The sequence below is a fragment of the Macaca nemestrina genome, chromosome 2 (assembly GCF_043159975.1).
Source record: "Macaca nemestrina isolate mMacNem1 chromosome 2, mMacNem.hap1, whole genome shotgun sequence".
Taxonomy (NCBI): Eukaryota; Metazoa; Chordata; class Mammalia; order Primates; family Cercopithecidae; genus Macaca; species Macaca nemestrina.
The window spans coordinates 148,294,207-148,308,438 of NC_092126.1; the positions used below are offsets into that span (position 1 = coordinate 148,294,207).

Genomic DNA, 14,232 nt, shown 5'->3' on the forward strand with positions numbered 1-14,232 from the left:
CACCAGGGCACAGGTTTGCTGGGTGTCCTTGGGGAACAAGGTGTAGCAAGGACACCTGGTAGCAGGCGTCCTTGAGGGAATAAGCTCTCCCCTCACCCAGTGCCCAGACAGAAACACCCTCCTCACTGCCCCACATCCTGACTCCTTCATCCTCCTCTCCCTCCTCTGCATCCCATTCTTGCCCCCTAACCCACATCTCCATTTACCTCTTCCCCGCTCCTGAGTCCTTTTTCCGCCTTTCCGTCCATTTCCCCTCCCCGACCCCAAGCTCTCCCGCAGCCTCTCAGCTGGTCTCTCATCTCTCTGCCTCTGCCCCTGTCTCTCTCGATCTCTTCTCCTCGAGCTATCTCTCTCTGTGCCTCTCCGTCCCCCTCGCTCCTTCTCCAATCGTCTCTCATCTCCCTGTCTCTGCACCCCTCCTCTCCGCACCCCAGTGTCTTCCCCCATTCCCAGTCGCTTGCTCGGCCCCTCCCCTCACTCTCTCCTAGCTCTGCTCTTCCCCTCCAATGCTGGGCTTTGGTTTGCATATTTGAGGAACTCCCTCCTACCCCCACTCCCTCCCACGGGGCTCCCACACCCTCCCGCATTTAACCCGGACCCTCTGTCCCGCAGCACCCCTATCCCAGGCCGACTGGACTGCCCAGGAAGGCTCTGCGGGGGAAGGGAAGCCCAGCGCTGGGACCAGAGCACTGCGGGGAGGCGTTTGCCCAGGAGGAGTAAGTGGAGGAGTGGGGTTGGGACTTGGTAAGTTACACGTGGCAGGAACCCCCCAGGCCCCAGCATCTGATTCCAGCTGGGTCCAGAGTGGGGAGGCAGGGGACTTCTAGGGTCTTTCTTGGAAACCCTCTCAGGTCCAAGTCTTGTGGAAATGAACACAAAGTTGGCAAACACATGGCGCTCAAGTGACCTTCTCCCCTCCTCCAAGGTCCAAGGCAGCTTACCCCAGCATCCTGCAGGGCACTGCCCCTTCCCTGTGGGTCCAGGCCACGAGGAGGGGGCGCTGGACGAAGCTGGTCTGCACCAGCAACTAGTGCTGAGGGGAGCTGTCCAGGCCCCAGGGCAGGGAGGCTCCCCGGGCGAGATGGCTCTGCTGCCAGACCCATAGGGGAATGAGGGGTGTTCAAAACATACCAGGAGTCTCCCTCACCTGCTCCCTGCCAAGGGGAAGGGAGTCGCTCCCACAGTGGGAGGAGGGGGGAGAAACTTCTCACCTGCCCCCCTAACACACACACACACTCTCACACGCGCACACACGCACACACATTTCACTCATACACATACACTCATGCCTCGGCTCCAAGCACTGCCCACAGGTGCAGACCCTGGGCATATCGCAAGGCGAGAGGTGGGCCAGGAGGACAAAGAGGCTGGGACAGGATAACAAGGCCTAGGAGAGGGGACAGGGGTACCCTGTTCAGAGATGACCTGCAAGTTCAAGTTATGCAGAAAAGTATCAAAGAGACAAGACAGTCTCTGCCCTTGGTAGATGCCTGGGGTGTGGAGGGCATGAGAAGGGGCAGAAGGGGTAATGCATCCCCCAACTCCCCACCTCTGGGGTTCCCTCCATACCCCCCAACCCTGACAACAGGGCCAAGAAGTCTGTGCTGTACAAAACAGGCCAGGGTCAAGGGTCCAGTCATTGGTGAGACATCCCAGCAGAGAGGAGGCCTGGGCAAAACAGGCCAAGGTCAAGGGCTCAGTCGTCGGTGAGATGTTCCAGCAGAAAGGAAGAGGAGGCCAGGCCAGCCCGGGCTGAGCAGCTTCTAAGTTCCAACTGCCGAGGCCACTTGCCCCCTCCAGCTGCCTCCAGAGCCTGAAGGTCTTTTCTGACTCTGGGCTGATCAGGGAACCGGTCTGCAGCTGACAGCAAGGCCCTGTGCGGTCCCTCGGTGCAGCTCTCCCTCTTCGTGAGCTGGAAGCAGGCTGGAATGGGGCAGAGGAGGTCCCAGGGGAGACTGGTGGCACCTGGAGCTTTGTGGCAGATGTGGTGGAACCAACATCAGCCAAAAAAAAAAAAAAAGTAGGAAAGAGTCCAGCCCACCCTGGGGCAGTATCTAGAATAAATTTCTTGAGGAGGCAGGGACCAGAAGAGGTGTGGATACAGCCAGGCGGCAGCCCTCCAGACTGAGGGGGCCTGGGGAGCTGGAACTATAGCTCTGCTCTCCCTGGGGATCTGCAGGGACCTCCAGGCCAGTCTAGAGAGGAGAGGAGAAGCCCAAGGGCCTGGGTGGATGCAGGCTCCCTTAGGTCAAATTTAGGGAGGAGCAAGAATTAGACCCTCCGAAGGTCTGGAGGGCCTCTCCTCTCCCCCAGGCCACATCCAGGCTTTCCTCTCCTCAAAGCCTGGAGCTCGCAGGGTAGTCAGTGAGAAGTGAGTCTGAGATCAGGGTCTTCCCTCAGAGCTTGAATGGAGTGACGAGAGGGCAGGAGGCAGGACAAGCTGAGGTCAGGCCAATTCCTGGACTGTGATCCTGGCCTTTCAGGGTCCCTGTGAGTGAGCCACGGGGCAGGGAAGGACTCCCCATCCAGAGACATCACCCCCGGGCCGCAACACGGAGCTTACTGTAGAGCCCACAAAATCTAAGAGAGAGAGAGAGGGAGAGAGAATTAGAGAAATCAGAGGCTGCCTGGGCATTCGGGCTTTCCTTACACATTCCCTAGGGCAAAAGTGAGCAGAGGGGCCGGGCGCAGTGGTTCACGCCTGTAATCCCAGCACTTTGGGAGGCTGAGGCGGGTGGATCACTTGAGGTCAGGAGTTCAAGACCAGCCTGATCAACACGGCAAAACCCTGTCTCTACCAAAAATAGAAAAAATTAGCCGGGCATAGTGGTGCATGCCTGTAATTCCAGCTACTAGGGAGGCTGAGGCAGGAGAATCGCTTGAACCCAGGAGGCAGAGATTGCAGTGAGCCAAAATTGCACCACTGCACTCCAGCTTGGGCAAAAATGTGAAACTCCATCTCAAAAACAAATAAACAAACAAACTAAAAAATATCAGAGGGGCCAACTGTACAAGGGCTGAAATCCCAGCCTCACCTGACCAGCAGGATGGCCATGAGCAAGCCATTTAATGTCTCTGAGCCCCGATTTTCTCATCTGCAAAATGAGGATCATAGCCTACCTCACAGGGTAATTCCGAAGGGTCAAAAAGAGACAAATAATGACAGCCAAGGACTTGGCAGTGTTTGGTCATAGAATATGCTGGAAATGGAAGCTATTTATTTATTTATTTTTTCTTTGGTTCCAGAGGTCTTCTTTTTAAAAAATATATATATTTCCTTTTAATAGAAACTGGGTTTTGTTACATCGCCCAGGCTGGGCTTGAACTTGTGGGCTCAAGCGATCCTCCTGCCTCAGCCTGTAGCTGGGACCACAGGTGCGCGCCATGGCTCTTGGCTCGGAGGTCTTTGGGTTAAAACTGAAGTGGGAGGCTCACTCATCTTGAACTCCCAGTGAGGGATGGAGGTTCCCTGGACACTGAAGGGAAGAAAAGTGGGGCTCCTTTACATCGATTTTTAACACTAAGTTGTTAAGGGGCTTTGGGAAGGGAGGAGAGGGACACTGAGGGGGCCCACTTCATGTCAGTCACATCCTCACACCCCTTCTTGATAAAGGCCAGATCTCAGTCTTAGTCTTGCACTTCTAGAAGCTGCCGCCAGAGGGCAGGCCTTGACTTCACACCAAGACCACAGAAATCCCGGGGTCTGAGGGACTGCGTCAGTTATTTAGAACCTGCCTCTGAATACAGGTTAGCAGGTCAGCTTCCCAGGAGAGCTCCCAAAGCCATGCAGGAAATCTCTGGCCTCAGCAGGTTGAGACAGACAGCGTGACAAGGGGGAGAAGCTTGGGCTTTGCACTTGGACTTGGGTTCAGATTCTGCCTTCACCACTTAAGTGACTTTGGGCAAGTTACTGGAGCTCTGGAATTCTCTAAACGTGGCCTTTTTTCTTTATTGTATTTTAATGCCACTTGATGTATATGAAAGTTTATATGCAATACACTAATTATAAAGCATACAATGTGCCAGGTAAGGTGGCTCACACCTGTAATCTCAGCACTTTGGGAGGCCAAGGCGGAAGGATTGCTTGAAGCCAGGAGTTCAAGACCAGCCTGGGCAACATGGGGAAACCTCGTCTCTACAAAAAATACAAAAATTAGTCAGGCGTGATGGCGCATGCCTGTAGTCCCAGCCACTCAGGAGGCTGAGGCAGGAGAATTGCTTAAGCCCAGGAGTTTGAGGCTGCAGTGAACTATGATTACACCACTGCACTCCAGCCTGAGCAACAGAGTGAGACCCCCCTCCCCCAATCTCTTTAAAAAAATACAATAGTAAGCACTGATGAGCTCACCATTCAATAACTATAACTCAGCCAGGTGTGGTGGCTCATGCCTATAATCTCAACACTTTGGGAGGCTGAGGCAGGCAGATCACTTGAGGCCAGGAGTTCGAGACCAGCCTGGCCAACATGGTGAAACCCCATCTCTACTAAAAATACAACAGTTAGCCAGGTATGGTGGCAGGTGCCTGTAATCCCAGGTACTCAAGAGCAAGAGGCTGAGGCACGAGGATCACTTGAACCCGGGAGCTGGAGGTTGTAGCGAGCCCAAGACTCTGTCTCAAGACAAAAAAAAAAAAGAAAAAAAAAGGACTCTAACTCTACCAGTAATTTGCATATACCTCCATGCTCCATCTCATATACTTCACTTCCTCCCCTTCCATCATAACCACAGATGACCGTCATCCTACCTTTCATATTTATTATTTCTTTGCTTTTTTAAGAAAAATACTGCCACAGCCGGGCGCGGTGGCTCACTCCTGTAATCCCAGCATTTTGCGAGGCTGAAGTGGGCAGATCATGAGGTCAGAAGATGGAGACCACCCTGGCTAACACAATGAAACCCCATCTCTACTAAAAATACAGAAAATTAGCCGGGCAAGGTGGTGGGCGCCTGTAGTCCCAGCTACTCGGGAGGCTGAGGCAGGAGAATGGCATGAACCTGGGAGGCAGAGCTTGCAGTGAGCTGAGATCGTGCCACTGCGCTCCAGCCTGGGTGACAGAGTGAGACTTCGTCTCAAAAAAAAAAAAAAATACTGCCACAAGTACATGTGTGTTTAAACAATACATTGCTTAGTTTTGCTTAGTTTCGAGCTCAATAAATATATCACTCTGTCATCTTCTGGAACTTGTTTTTATTTCCCCTCTCTCAATATTATATTGCTGAGTTACGTCCACTGTGGTACATATAACTGAAGTGTGACATTTTCACAGCTGTGAGCTGCTCTGTGATGTGAGCATGCCACATGTATTTATCCGGCCTCCTGTCCATGGCCATTCGACTGTTTATAGTTGTTTGCTACAGTGAAGCTGCAGCCACCAGCGCCTTTGCATGCTTCTCATGGGTTTGTACCCGAGGTGGGTTTGCTGGGTCATAGGCAAATGATCAGATCTGAGGGAGAACATCAAATCATTTTAAAGGTGGTTGTACTGTCAGTCGGGTTTCTTTTTTTCTTTTCTTTCTTTCTTTTCTTTCTTTTTTTTTTTCCGAGATAGCCTCTCTCTCTGTCATCCAGGCTGGAGTGCAGTGGCACAATCACAGCTCACTGCAGCCTCAACCTTCTCAGGCTCAGGTCATCCTCCCATCTCAGCCTCCTGAGTAGCTGGGACCACAGGTGCTCGCCACCACACCCAGCTAGTGTTTTGTATTTTTTTAGGGAGGGGATTTCACCATGTTGGCCAGGCTGCTCTTGAACTCCTGGGCTCAAGCGATCTACCTGCCTTGGCTTCCCGAAGTGCTGGGATTACAGGTGTGAGCCACCACGCCCAGCCAGGGTTTCCAATTCATGCAACCCTTTTACTCCTTTTATTTGAAATTATCCTGCCTCCCAGGAGCAGGCCTGGCTCCTGCCACTGCCCCCCAGCCCACAGCACACTCGCCTTTGTTCTCTGGCTTGAGCTCCTCCTGCAGCAGGTCTGTTTGCCGGTTGCCCAGCACAAAGGCGAGGAAGGAGAGGATGAGGGCGTTGAGGATGCCGATGATGGCCAGGATGTATGCCCAGCGCACTGAACAGTCCCCCAGGGAGTACTTCCCTGTCTTGGCCCCGCACATGTCCCGGATGGTTTCGGCGTCCCAGCCATCAGGAAAGATCATGCAGCCCAGGACGAGGCACAGAGCTGAGGGGCAGAGCACCGGGCCCACCACCACGGTCAGGAAGGAAGAGAAAAGATCATTACTCCCTAGTGTCTGCAGTCCGGGCCCCACCCTATTGCGGGCAAGTCAATCCAACCACATGCTTGTTACCCACTTCCAGAGAGGGAGAGAGGGCAGGGGCAGGGAAAAGAGAGAGAGAGAAAGAGGTCTAGGATGGGTAGCAGAAACTTTCTGGAACCTGCAATGCCCTCTCCCTTCCCCATCAGATCAACTCCAGGAAGCCTTCTGGGAATATGAGAACATAACCACCCACAGCCACCTCCTTCAACTTCCCCTAGCATCGGGACCAACTCCCTCTCCCATCTCTCCCATCCTCATTATTATATATTTATTTATTTATTTATTTATTTTTTGAGGCGGAGTCTCGCTCTGTTGCCCAGGCTAGAGTGCAATGGCGTGATCTCTGCTTACTGTAACCTCCACCTCCCAGCTCAAGCAATTCTGCCTCAGCCTCCTAAGTAGCTGAGACTACAGGTGCCTCCCACCATGCCCGGCTCATTTTTATATTTTTAGTAGAGATGAGGTTTCACCATGTTGGCCAGTCTGGTCTCGAACTCCTGACCTCAAGTGATCTGCCACCTCAGCCTCCCAGCGTGTTGGGATTATAGGAGTGAGCCACCATGCCCCCCCTCATTGTTATTTTTAAAATTCTTGTCCTTCACTCATCAAATGTTTATTGGGCACCGTTTTCCTTTTATTCACGATGCTGGAATACACTTTCATTCACGCAGTTGAGCACTTTGCTAAGAGCACAGACTATGAAGTGCCAATGATAGGACTTAGCCTAGTTCTTCCCCTAGCTTGGCTGTATGACCTTGGGGGATGCCACTGAACCTAGAACAGGCCTGTGTCAGTCAATACCACTGTACTTACCTCACAGGGTGATTAGGAGGATTAAATGAAGTAATGCGTGTAAGACACTTAGCACAGTGCCAGGCACTCAGGTAGCATTTATCCAGGGCCTGCCATATGCCAGGCACTAGACCAGGCCTAGGGGGTAGGGAGACTTGGATTTTAGCTTCATGGAGCTTGCAACGTACTGTGGGGAGAGGTACGTAATAGCAAAGCGATTAAGAAGGCTGGGTCTCAAATCCTGGCTCATCTATTTTCTAGATGTGCCACACTGAGCAAGTTCCTTCACCTTTAAGCCTCAGTTTCCTCATATGTACAATGGGAATAATGATGGCATCCTCAAATGGTTGTAAAGATTATGAAAGGCAGCAAAATGTAAAGTATCTGGCACAGTAAGTTCTGGGTAAATCTTGGCTGTTATCAAAACCAGCTATGACGCCCAAAGTAATAATTACACAAATAAGAAAGTAATGTGGAAAGTTGGTTTCAGGTGAGGGGGACAAAGGCAAAGAGGAAGAGAAGGGGCAGGCTCAGAAGGGCCTTGGCAATGGTTCCCTAGCTAGCATCCACCTGCTTTGGATTTAGCAACCCACCTGTCCCAGTCCCAGCCCAGGTGGGCCCTTGGCCAGCACTTAGCCTAGTGGATGAGACCCACGCCTGAGCTAATGAGCACATTGAGTTCCTCTGGTAACACTGACTGGCTTGGAGAGTGGCAGCTGCTGCGTCACAGGGCAGTCAGAACCCCCAGATTCAGCAGGCCACTGTGAAGATGGGGTCTTCCCCTCCACCAGCTTTGTGGCCCTCGTACTGCCAGTCCTGCCAGCATTTGGGTTACTGTGTCTGAGACCAAAAGGTTCCATAGAGCTCTGTTTGGAACCGTGGGGACCCTGAGCCTGCACCAGGCCCACGGAATGCTTAGCCTGGGTTTTAGATGACAGCGATGCAAAGTGGGGGTAATGGTCAGCTCTGCCCACTGTCCACCTGGCCCATATAGTCCCCAGGGTGGGAAGGGGCCCTTGGCTGTGCCAGCTCCCTCCCACATCGACTGTGGAGGGAATGCTCCCAGGCTCCAGCCTCTTCTGGCTTCCAACGGAGTGGGCCCTCCTCCCCATCGTGGCACTGCCAGATTCCAGCCAATCCTCCCCCTCTCCCCAACACGTGCTCCTCTTCCAGATGCAGGCTTCCCCCACAATACTGTGGTCGAACAGGCACTGCAGCAGGGCTCCTCCCCACACCAGTGCTCCTCCTCCAAATCAATTATCCAGTCCAGTGGAACTCATCACCTAAGGGCTGGGAAAAGAGTTCCAGCCAAGGGGAATGGCAAAAGCAAAGCCCTGTGATGGGAACAAGTTGGATGAGTTAACCAACTAGCAACTTTGAACAGGCCAGAGTTCAGGAGAAAGCCAGGGCTGGACATGCAAATTTGGGAACTGTGGGCACTTGTAGGTACTTAAATCCCGAGGACTGGACATGGTGGAAACCGAACAGAAGGCTTAGGACTGAGCCCTGGTGCTCCAGCATTAACAGGGCAGGAGGAGGAAGAGGGGCCTGTGGAGAAGGCCTGGCCATCATCTCTCCACATAGCGCTGCACTTTGCCAGACCCTCCGGGACCCTATCTGAAAGGAAAGGAGGATCAAACACCAAGGAAGGGAATGGGGCAGGGCGAGGAGTGGTCTCAGCCCCAGTCCTTCCCCCGCCCTCGGAGTCCCCAGGGCCCTTTCCCAGGCTGGTGCGCTCCTGCCTCCCTATTCCCGGGCTCTAAATCTCCAGCAAGAGGCAGGAGTGGGAAAGAGTCAGAAGAGGTGGCAAACCCACACCGTCCCTTCGCCTCCTCTCTGACCGTCCACTCCCAAGGTGCCAGAGGCGCGGGTCCCGCAGCAGTCGGTGGCTCCCGCCGGGAGCATCCTTGTCTCCATGGAAACCGCGTCTGCATCCTGGCGCTTCCAGCCGCGCCGCGCAGGCTCCTGTGGGCGGTCTTCCTCCCCTCCGCAACCTGAGCACTGAGGCCTCGGGGAGGTTTTCTTCCTTTTGCTTTGCGCCTGCACCTTCTTTCTGCCTGTCTCTCTCTTTCGTTCTGTGTCTCCATTCCTTTCTCTTCTCCGCCCTTTTCATCTTTCTTCGCATTCCTCTCTCTCTCTCTCTCTCTGGCTTGTCTACTTTGAGCTCAAGTCTCAGTCTGGACCCCCGCCCCGCCCGCTTTCCCCTTTATTTAGATCTCTCAGTATTTAACATTCATTGAACTCCCTCCTCCTCTCTATTTCTTTTCTCCCTTTTCTCCGTTCTCTATATCTATCCCCTCACCTTATCCACTCTTTTTGCCTCTCGCCTCATAGATCCCACAAACACATTCCTGCATGCCCACTATGTGCCAAGCACTGTGCAGTGTGCCGGGGACAGCAGGCTTGGTGTCTGTCTTCAGGGTGGAGGCATGTGGGGAGGAATACAGCCAACAAGTCAACACACAAAAAGAAAAGTTACACGTCAAGGTGTGCTTCAAAGGAAAAAGACTAGCAGCTGCCACCCACAATAACAGGGGTACTCAGAGATGGCTGGGGCACTCACACTGCAGGGTTTCAGATGGTGACTGTGGGGCCCCAGAGGCCACTCTGGGAATGCGAATATCAGAAGTCAAACAAATGAAAAGCCAATTAGATGGGTTTCCTTGCACCTGGGGGAAAGATAGAAAGGGACCAGTAGAGATAGCCTAGACCAGGAAAGTGCCCAAGAAGGCCAATCATCAGGAGATAGAATGACTGCAGATAAGGCAGGGTTCAGCCTTCCCATTTGCTGGATGAGGAAACTGAGACCGAGGCTTTTGGATTCCAAGCTTAAGTCTCTTTTGGAATAATGAGCTGGCTGAAGAGCCAGCTGCTGCTAGGCACATACACAGGTGTAGGATGGCACAAGGTTTCTCAGCCTCAATACTTTTGACATTCAAGCTAGATGATTCTTCACGGTAGGGGCCAACCAACGCATTGTGGGATGCTTAGCTTCGTCCCTGGCCTCTACCCACCAGATGCCAGGGGTACCACCAACCCCAGTCATACTGATTAAAAAATGTCAGTTGGGCATGGGTGGCTCATGCCTGTAGTCCAGCACTTTGGGGCAACATGGTGAAAATCTTTATCTACAAAAAAATACAAAAATTAGCTGGGCATGGTGGCATGCCCTTGTAGTCCCAACTCCTCAGGAGGCTGAGGTGGGAGCCGGAAGATCAAGGCTGCAGTGAGCCAAGATTGCACCACTGCACTACAGCCTAGGTAACAGAGTGAGACACGGTTTAAAAAAAAAAAGTCCCCAGTGTAGGGGATTGTCCCTGGCTCAAAACCACTGGTGTAGGGGCAGAGGCTCTAGGATGGGGTATCTCTATCCAGCTACCCCACAGTCCTACTGACTTTCTCTGCTCTGAGCAGCCAGGAGGTGTTATGACAAAATTAAGATGAACAATATTAATATTTGTAATATTGTGATAATATTGTTAAAAATAGTGTTGAGTGACCGGGCGCGATGGCTCATGCCTGTAATCCCAGCACTCTGGGAGGCCAAGGCAGGTAGATCACCTGAGGTCAGGAGTTCGAGACCAGCCTGGTCAACATGGTGAAACCCCATCTCTACCAAAAATACAAAAATTAGCTGGATGTGGTGGCGCATGCCTGTAATCCCAGCTACTCAGGAGGCTGAGGCAGGAGAATTGCTTGAATCCAGGAGGCGGAGGTTGCAGTGAGCCAAGATTGCACCACTGCACTCCAGCCTGGGTGACAGAGCAAGACTCCCTCTCAAAAATAAATAAATAAATAAATAAATAAATAAATAAATAAATAAAGTGTTGAGTGCTTAACTACGTGCCAGGGTGCTAAGCTCCTGACATTCATTATCTCATTTAATCCTATTATTAATTTTAAAAATTCGGCCAGGCGTGGTGGCTCATGCCTGTAATTCCAGCACTTTGGGAGGCCAAGGTGGGCGGATCACGAGGTCAGGAGATCGAGACCATCCTGGCTAACACAGTGAAACCCCATCTCTACTAAAAATACAAAAAAATTAGCCAGGCATGGTGGTGGACGCCTGTAGTCCCAGGTACTCGGGAGGCTGAGGAAGGAGAATGCTGTGAACCCGGGAGGTGGAGCTTGCAGTGAGCCGAGATCGCACCACTGCACTCCAGCCTGGGCGACAGAGCAAGACTCTGTCTCAAAAAAAAAAAAAAAAAAAATACATGAGGTAGGAAAAAATACCACCCTCATTATATGTATGAGGAAACTGAGGCTCAGAGGCACCAACTGTCTTCTCCAAGTGTCACATAGCTGATAAGTGACACCAAGTGTCACATAGCTGGTGAATGGGGGAATCTGTATTCAAGCACAGATAGTTCCTTACTGCATGTTTTTCTTTGAATAAACTCACTTTTTAACTTAGATACATTTACTTAAAAAGTAAATTTAAATTACTTTCAAAGAAAAGGAAACCAGGATCATTTGCCATAAATAGAAAAACACTGTAAATATAGGTGTAATGAAATCAAAACAATGTTCTTAGAATCTAGCTAGATACTTTTGCCTGCTGAGCGCTCTGAGCCTGAGGGCTGATTTCTCTTTGTTTAAAAGACCTATTAGTAAGTGTGAGAGGAGTTAAAGACACATTAGCTCCAAACTGAAACTTTCTCCTTAAAGTTATGGAAGAAATTGGAAATGGAACCATGTGCTTGCCACTGACTGCCCGGTGCATCTTGCATGTGTCCTGTGTTCGGGAAACACACCCGCTTTGTCCTGCCTCCACAGGAGGCTCGGCTCCATCCTTTACTTGGCGATTTTAGGCAGTCAGTTTCCCCCTCTGGGCCTCAGTTTCTTCCCCTATGGAATGAGGATCATGGCATTTGCCCAACCCATTTCAGAGCTTCTGTGAAATCAAATGAGAGGTGAGAAGTGGCGCGGCACTTTGGTAAGGGTGGAGTGTGAGCAGGTCATGGTGACTCTTGGCAGAATGGGAAAAAAGTCCTGAACAAAGGGCTTTTTCTAGATATTCAAAAAATGTTAACAATGGCTGCCTCGGGAAGGAGGTAAGTTTATTTTTTTGCAATTTAACCATGACAGAAACAAATAGCTTGCTACAATTTCTATTCATCCCTTCTTCCTTAGTATTTAGAACCCTCAATTTTCAGCTAAGACCTTGACTGTGGAGAACAAACACTGCAATTTCCAACCTCCTTTTCAGCTAAATGTGACCATATAACTAAGTAAAATACATGTAGATGTGTTTTGTGGCATTAAGGAAACAACTTTATATAAACAGATTTATAAGGATGCTATCGGATACTCTTTGTCCCATTTTTCTTCATCCATCTCTCCATTCAGCTGCCTGGAATGCAGATGTGATGATCAGGAATCTAGCAGGCATTCTGACAATAAAGATAGGGGCCATACCCCAGGAGTGGTGAGCAGAAAGCAGAAAGTTGCTAATGACTTCAGGGGCTACCATACCAGCTCTGGAATGCCTCACTCGAGGGCATTTGTTTTATGTAAGATATAACCTTGGGTATTTTTTATTTTATTTTATTTTATTTTATTTTATTTTATTTTATTTTATTTTAGGGACAGGGTCTTGCTCTGTCACCAAGGCTGGAGTGCAGTGGTGGGATCATGGCTCACTGCACCCTTGAACTCCTGAGCTCAGGTGATCCTCCCACCTCAGCCCCACAAGTAGCTGGGACCACAGGCATTTCCCACCATGCCCAACTAATTAAAAATTTTTTTGGTAGAGACAGGGTCTTGCTATGTTGCCCAGGCTGGTCTCGAACTCCCAGCTTCAAATGATCCTTCCACCTTGGACTCCCAAAATGCCAGGATTACAGATGTGAATCACTGCACCCAGCCTTGGGTTATTAAATTGCAATTATTTTGGTTTTTCATTTCACATGCAGTCAAAGTCAAACTTAGTCCTAACTGGCATAATGTTGTGTTCTTTTTGAATTTTGTATCAAGTGTATTTATTGGGAAAAATCATTTAACTGTGTGCCATTGGGCAAGTCCCGTCACCTCTTGGTGATACCTGCTTCTCAAGGCCACAAGGTAGACTGAGTGGTCACCATCATCGACTGTAATGGGAGGACATCTCCATTGGTTTTGGGGTGTGAGGGTGACACGTGCACTCTTGTAAATGTACTTACCCCCTGACTCAACTTTATCCTATGGCTATACCCTTGTTTGTTTGTTTGTTTGTTTGTTTGTTTGTTTGTTTTTGAGACGGAGTCTCGCTCTGTCACCCAGGATGGGGTGCAGTGGCCGGATCTCAGCTCACTGCAAGCTCCGCCTCCCGGGTTTATGCCATTCTCCTGCCTCAGCCTCCCGAGTAGCTGGGATTACAGGCACCCGCCACCTCGCCCGGCTAGTTTTTTGTATTTTTTAGTAGAGACAGGGTTTCACCATGTTAGCCAGGATGGTCTCGATCTCCTGACCTCGTGATCCGCCCATCTCGGCCTCCCAAAGTGCTGGGATTACAGGCTTGAGCCACCGCGCCCGGCCTATACCCTTGATTGTATACAAAGGATGAACACAAGGGTGTTCACCGCACCACCATCTATAACAAGGGACCAAAAACATGTCTACTAAGAGGCATCTGGCTATATAACTTATGGTGGTATCTATGCCATGGCATAGTATTAATCCCTTTGATTGAATGGGGTACGATTGTATATGTTGTCATGGAAAATCTTCTAAGATATATTAATAAATAAAAAGAAGGTCAGGGCCGGGCGCGGTGGCTCAAGCCTGTAATCCCAGCACTTTGGGAGGCCGAGATGGGCGGATCACGAGGTCAGGAGATCGAGAGACGATCCCGGCTAACACGGTGAAACCCCGTCTCTACTAAAAAATACAAAAAAATAGCCGGGCGAGGTGGCGGGCGCCTGTAGTCCCAGCTACTCGGGAGGCTGAGGCAGGAGAATGGCGTAAACCCGGGAGGCGGAGCTTGCAGTGAGCTGAGATCCGGCCACTGCACTCCAGCCTGGGTGACAGAGCAAGACTCCGTCTCAAAAAAAAAAAAAAAAAAAAGGTCAGTAGTGGTGGCTCATGCCTGTAATCCCAGTACTTTGGGAGGCTGAGGTGGAAGGAGCACTTGAGCCCAGAAGTTCAAGACCAGCATAGCAAGACTCTAGTCTCCACAAAAGATTAAAAAATA

General features: G+C 50.8%; 1 protein-coding gene across 4 annotated transcripts in view; it reads right to left on the reverse strand.

The window, feature by feature from the left end:
• Nucleotides 1–447: 447 nt before the first annotated feature.
• Nucleotides 448–14,232, reverse strand: part of LOC105477661 (LHFPL tetraspan subfamily member 4) — a 54,241-nt gene continuing 40,456 nt past the window's right edge. Inside the window, exons 1-4 of one of the 4 annotated variants that reach the window (XM_071092130.1) lie at nt 8,880–13,266; nt 5,936–6,172; nt 4,043–4,135; nt 448–2,580 (exon numbers count right to left, since the gene is read on the reverse strand). In XM_071092130.1, the coding sequence (XP_070948231.1) occupies nt 2,480–2,580; nt 4,043–4,135; nt 5,936–6,172; nt 8,880–9,186 (738 nt within the window). In that variant the 5' untranslated portion in view covers nt 9,187–13,266 and the 3' untranslated portion in view covers nt 448–2,479. The other 3 variants (XM_071092129.1, XM_011734253.3, XM_071092131.1) reach the window with 3 other exon arrangements.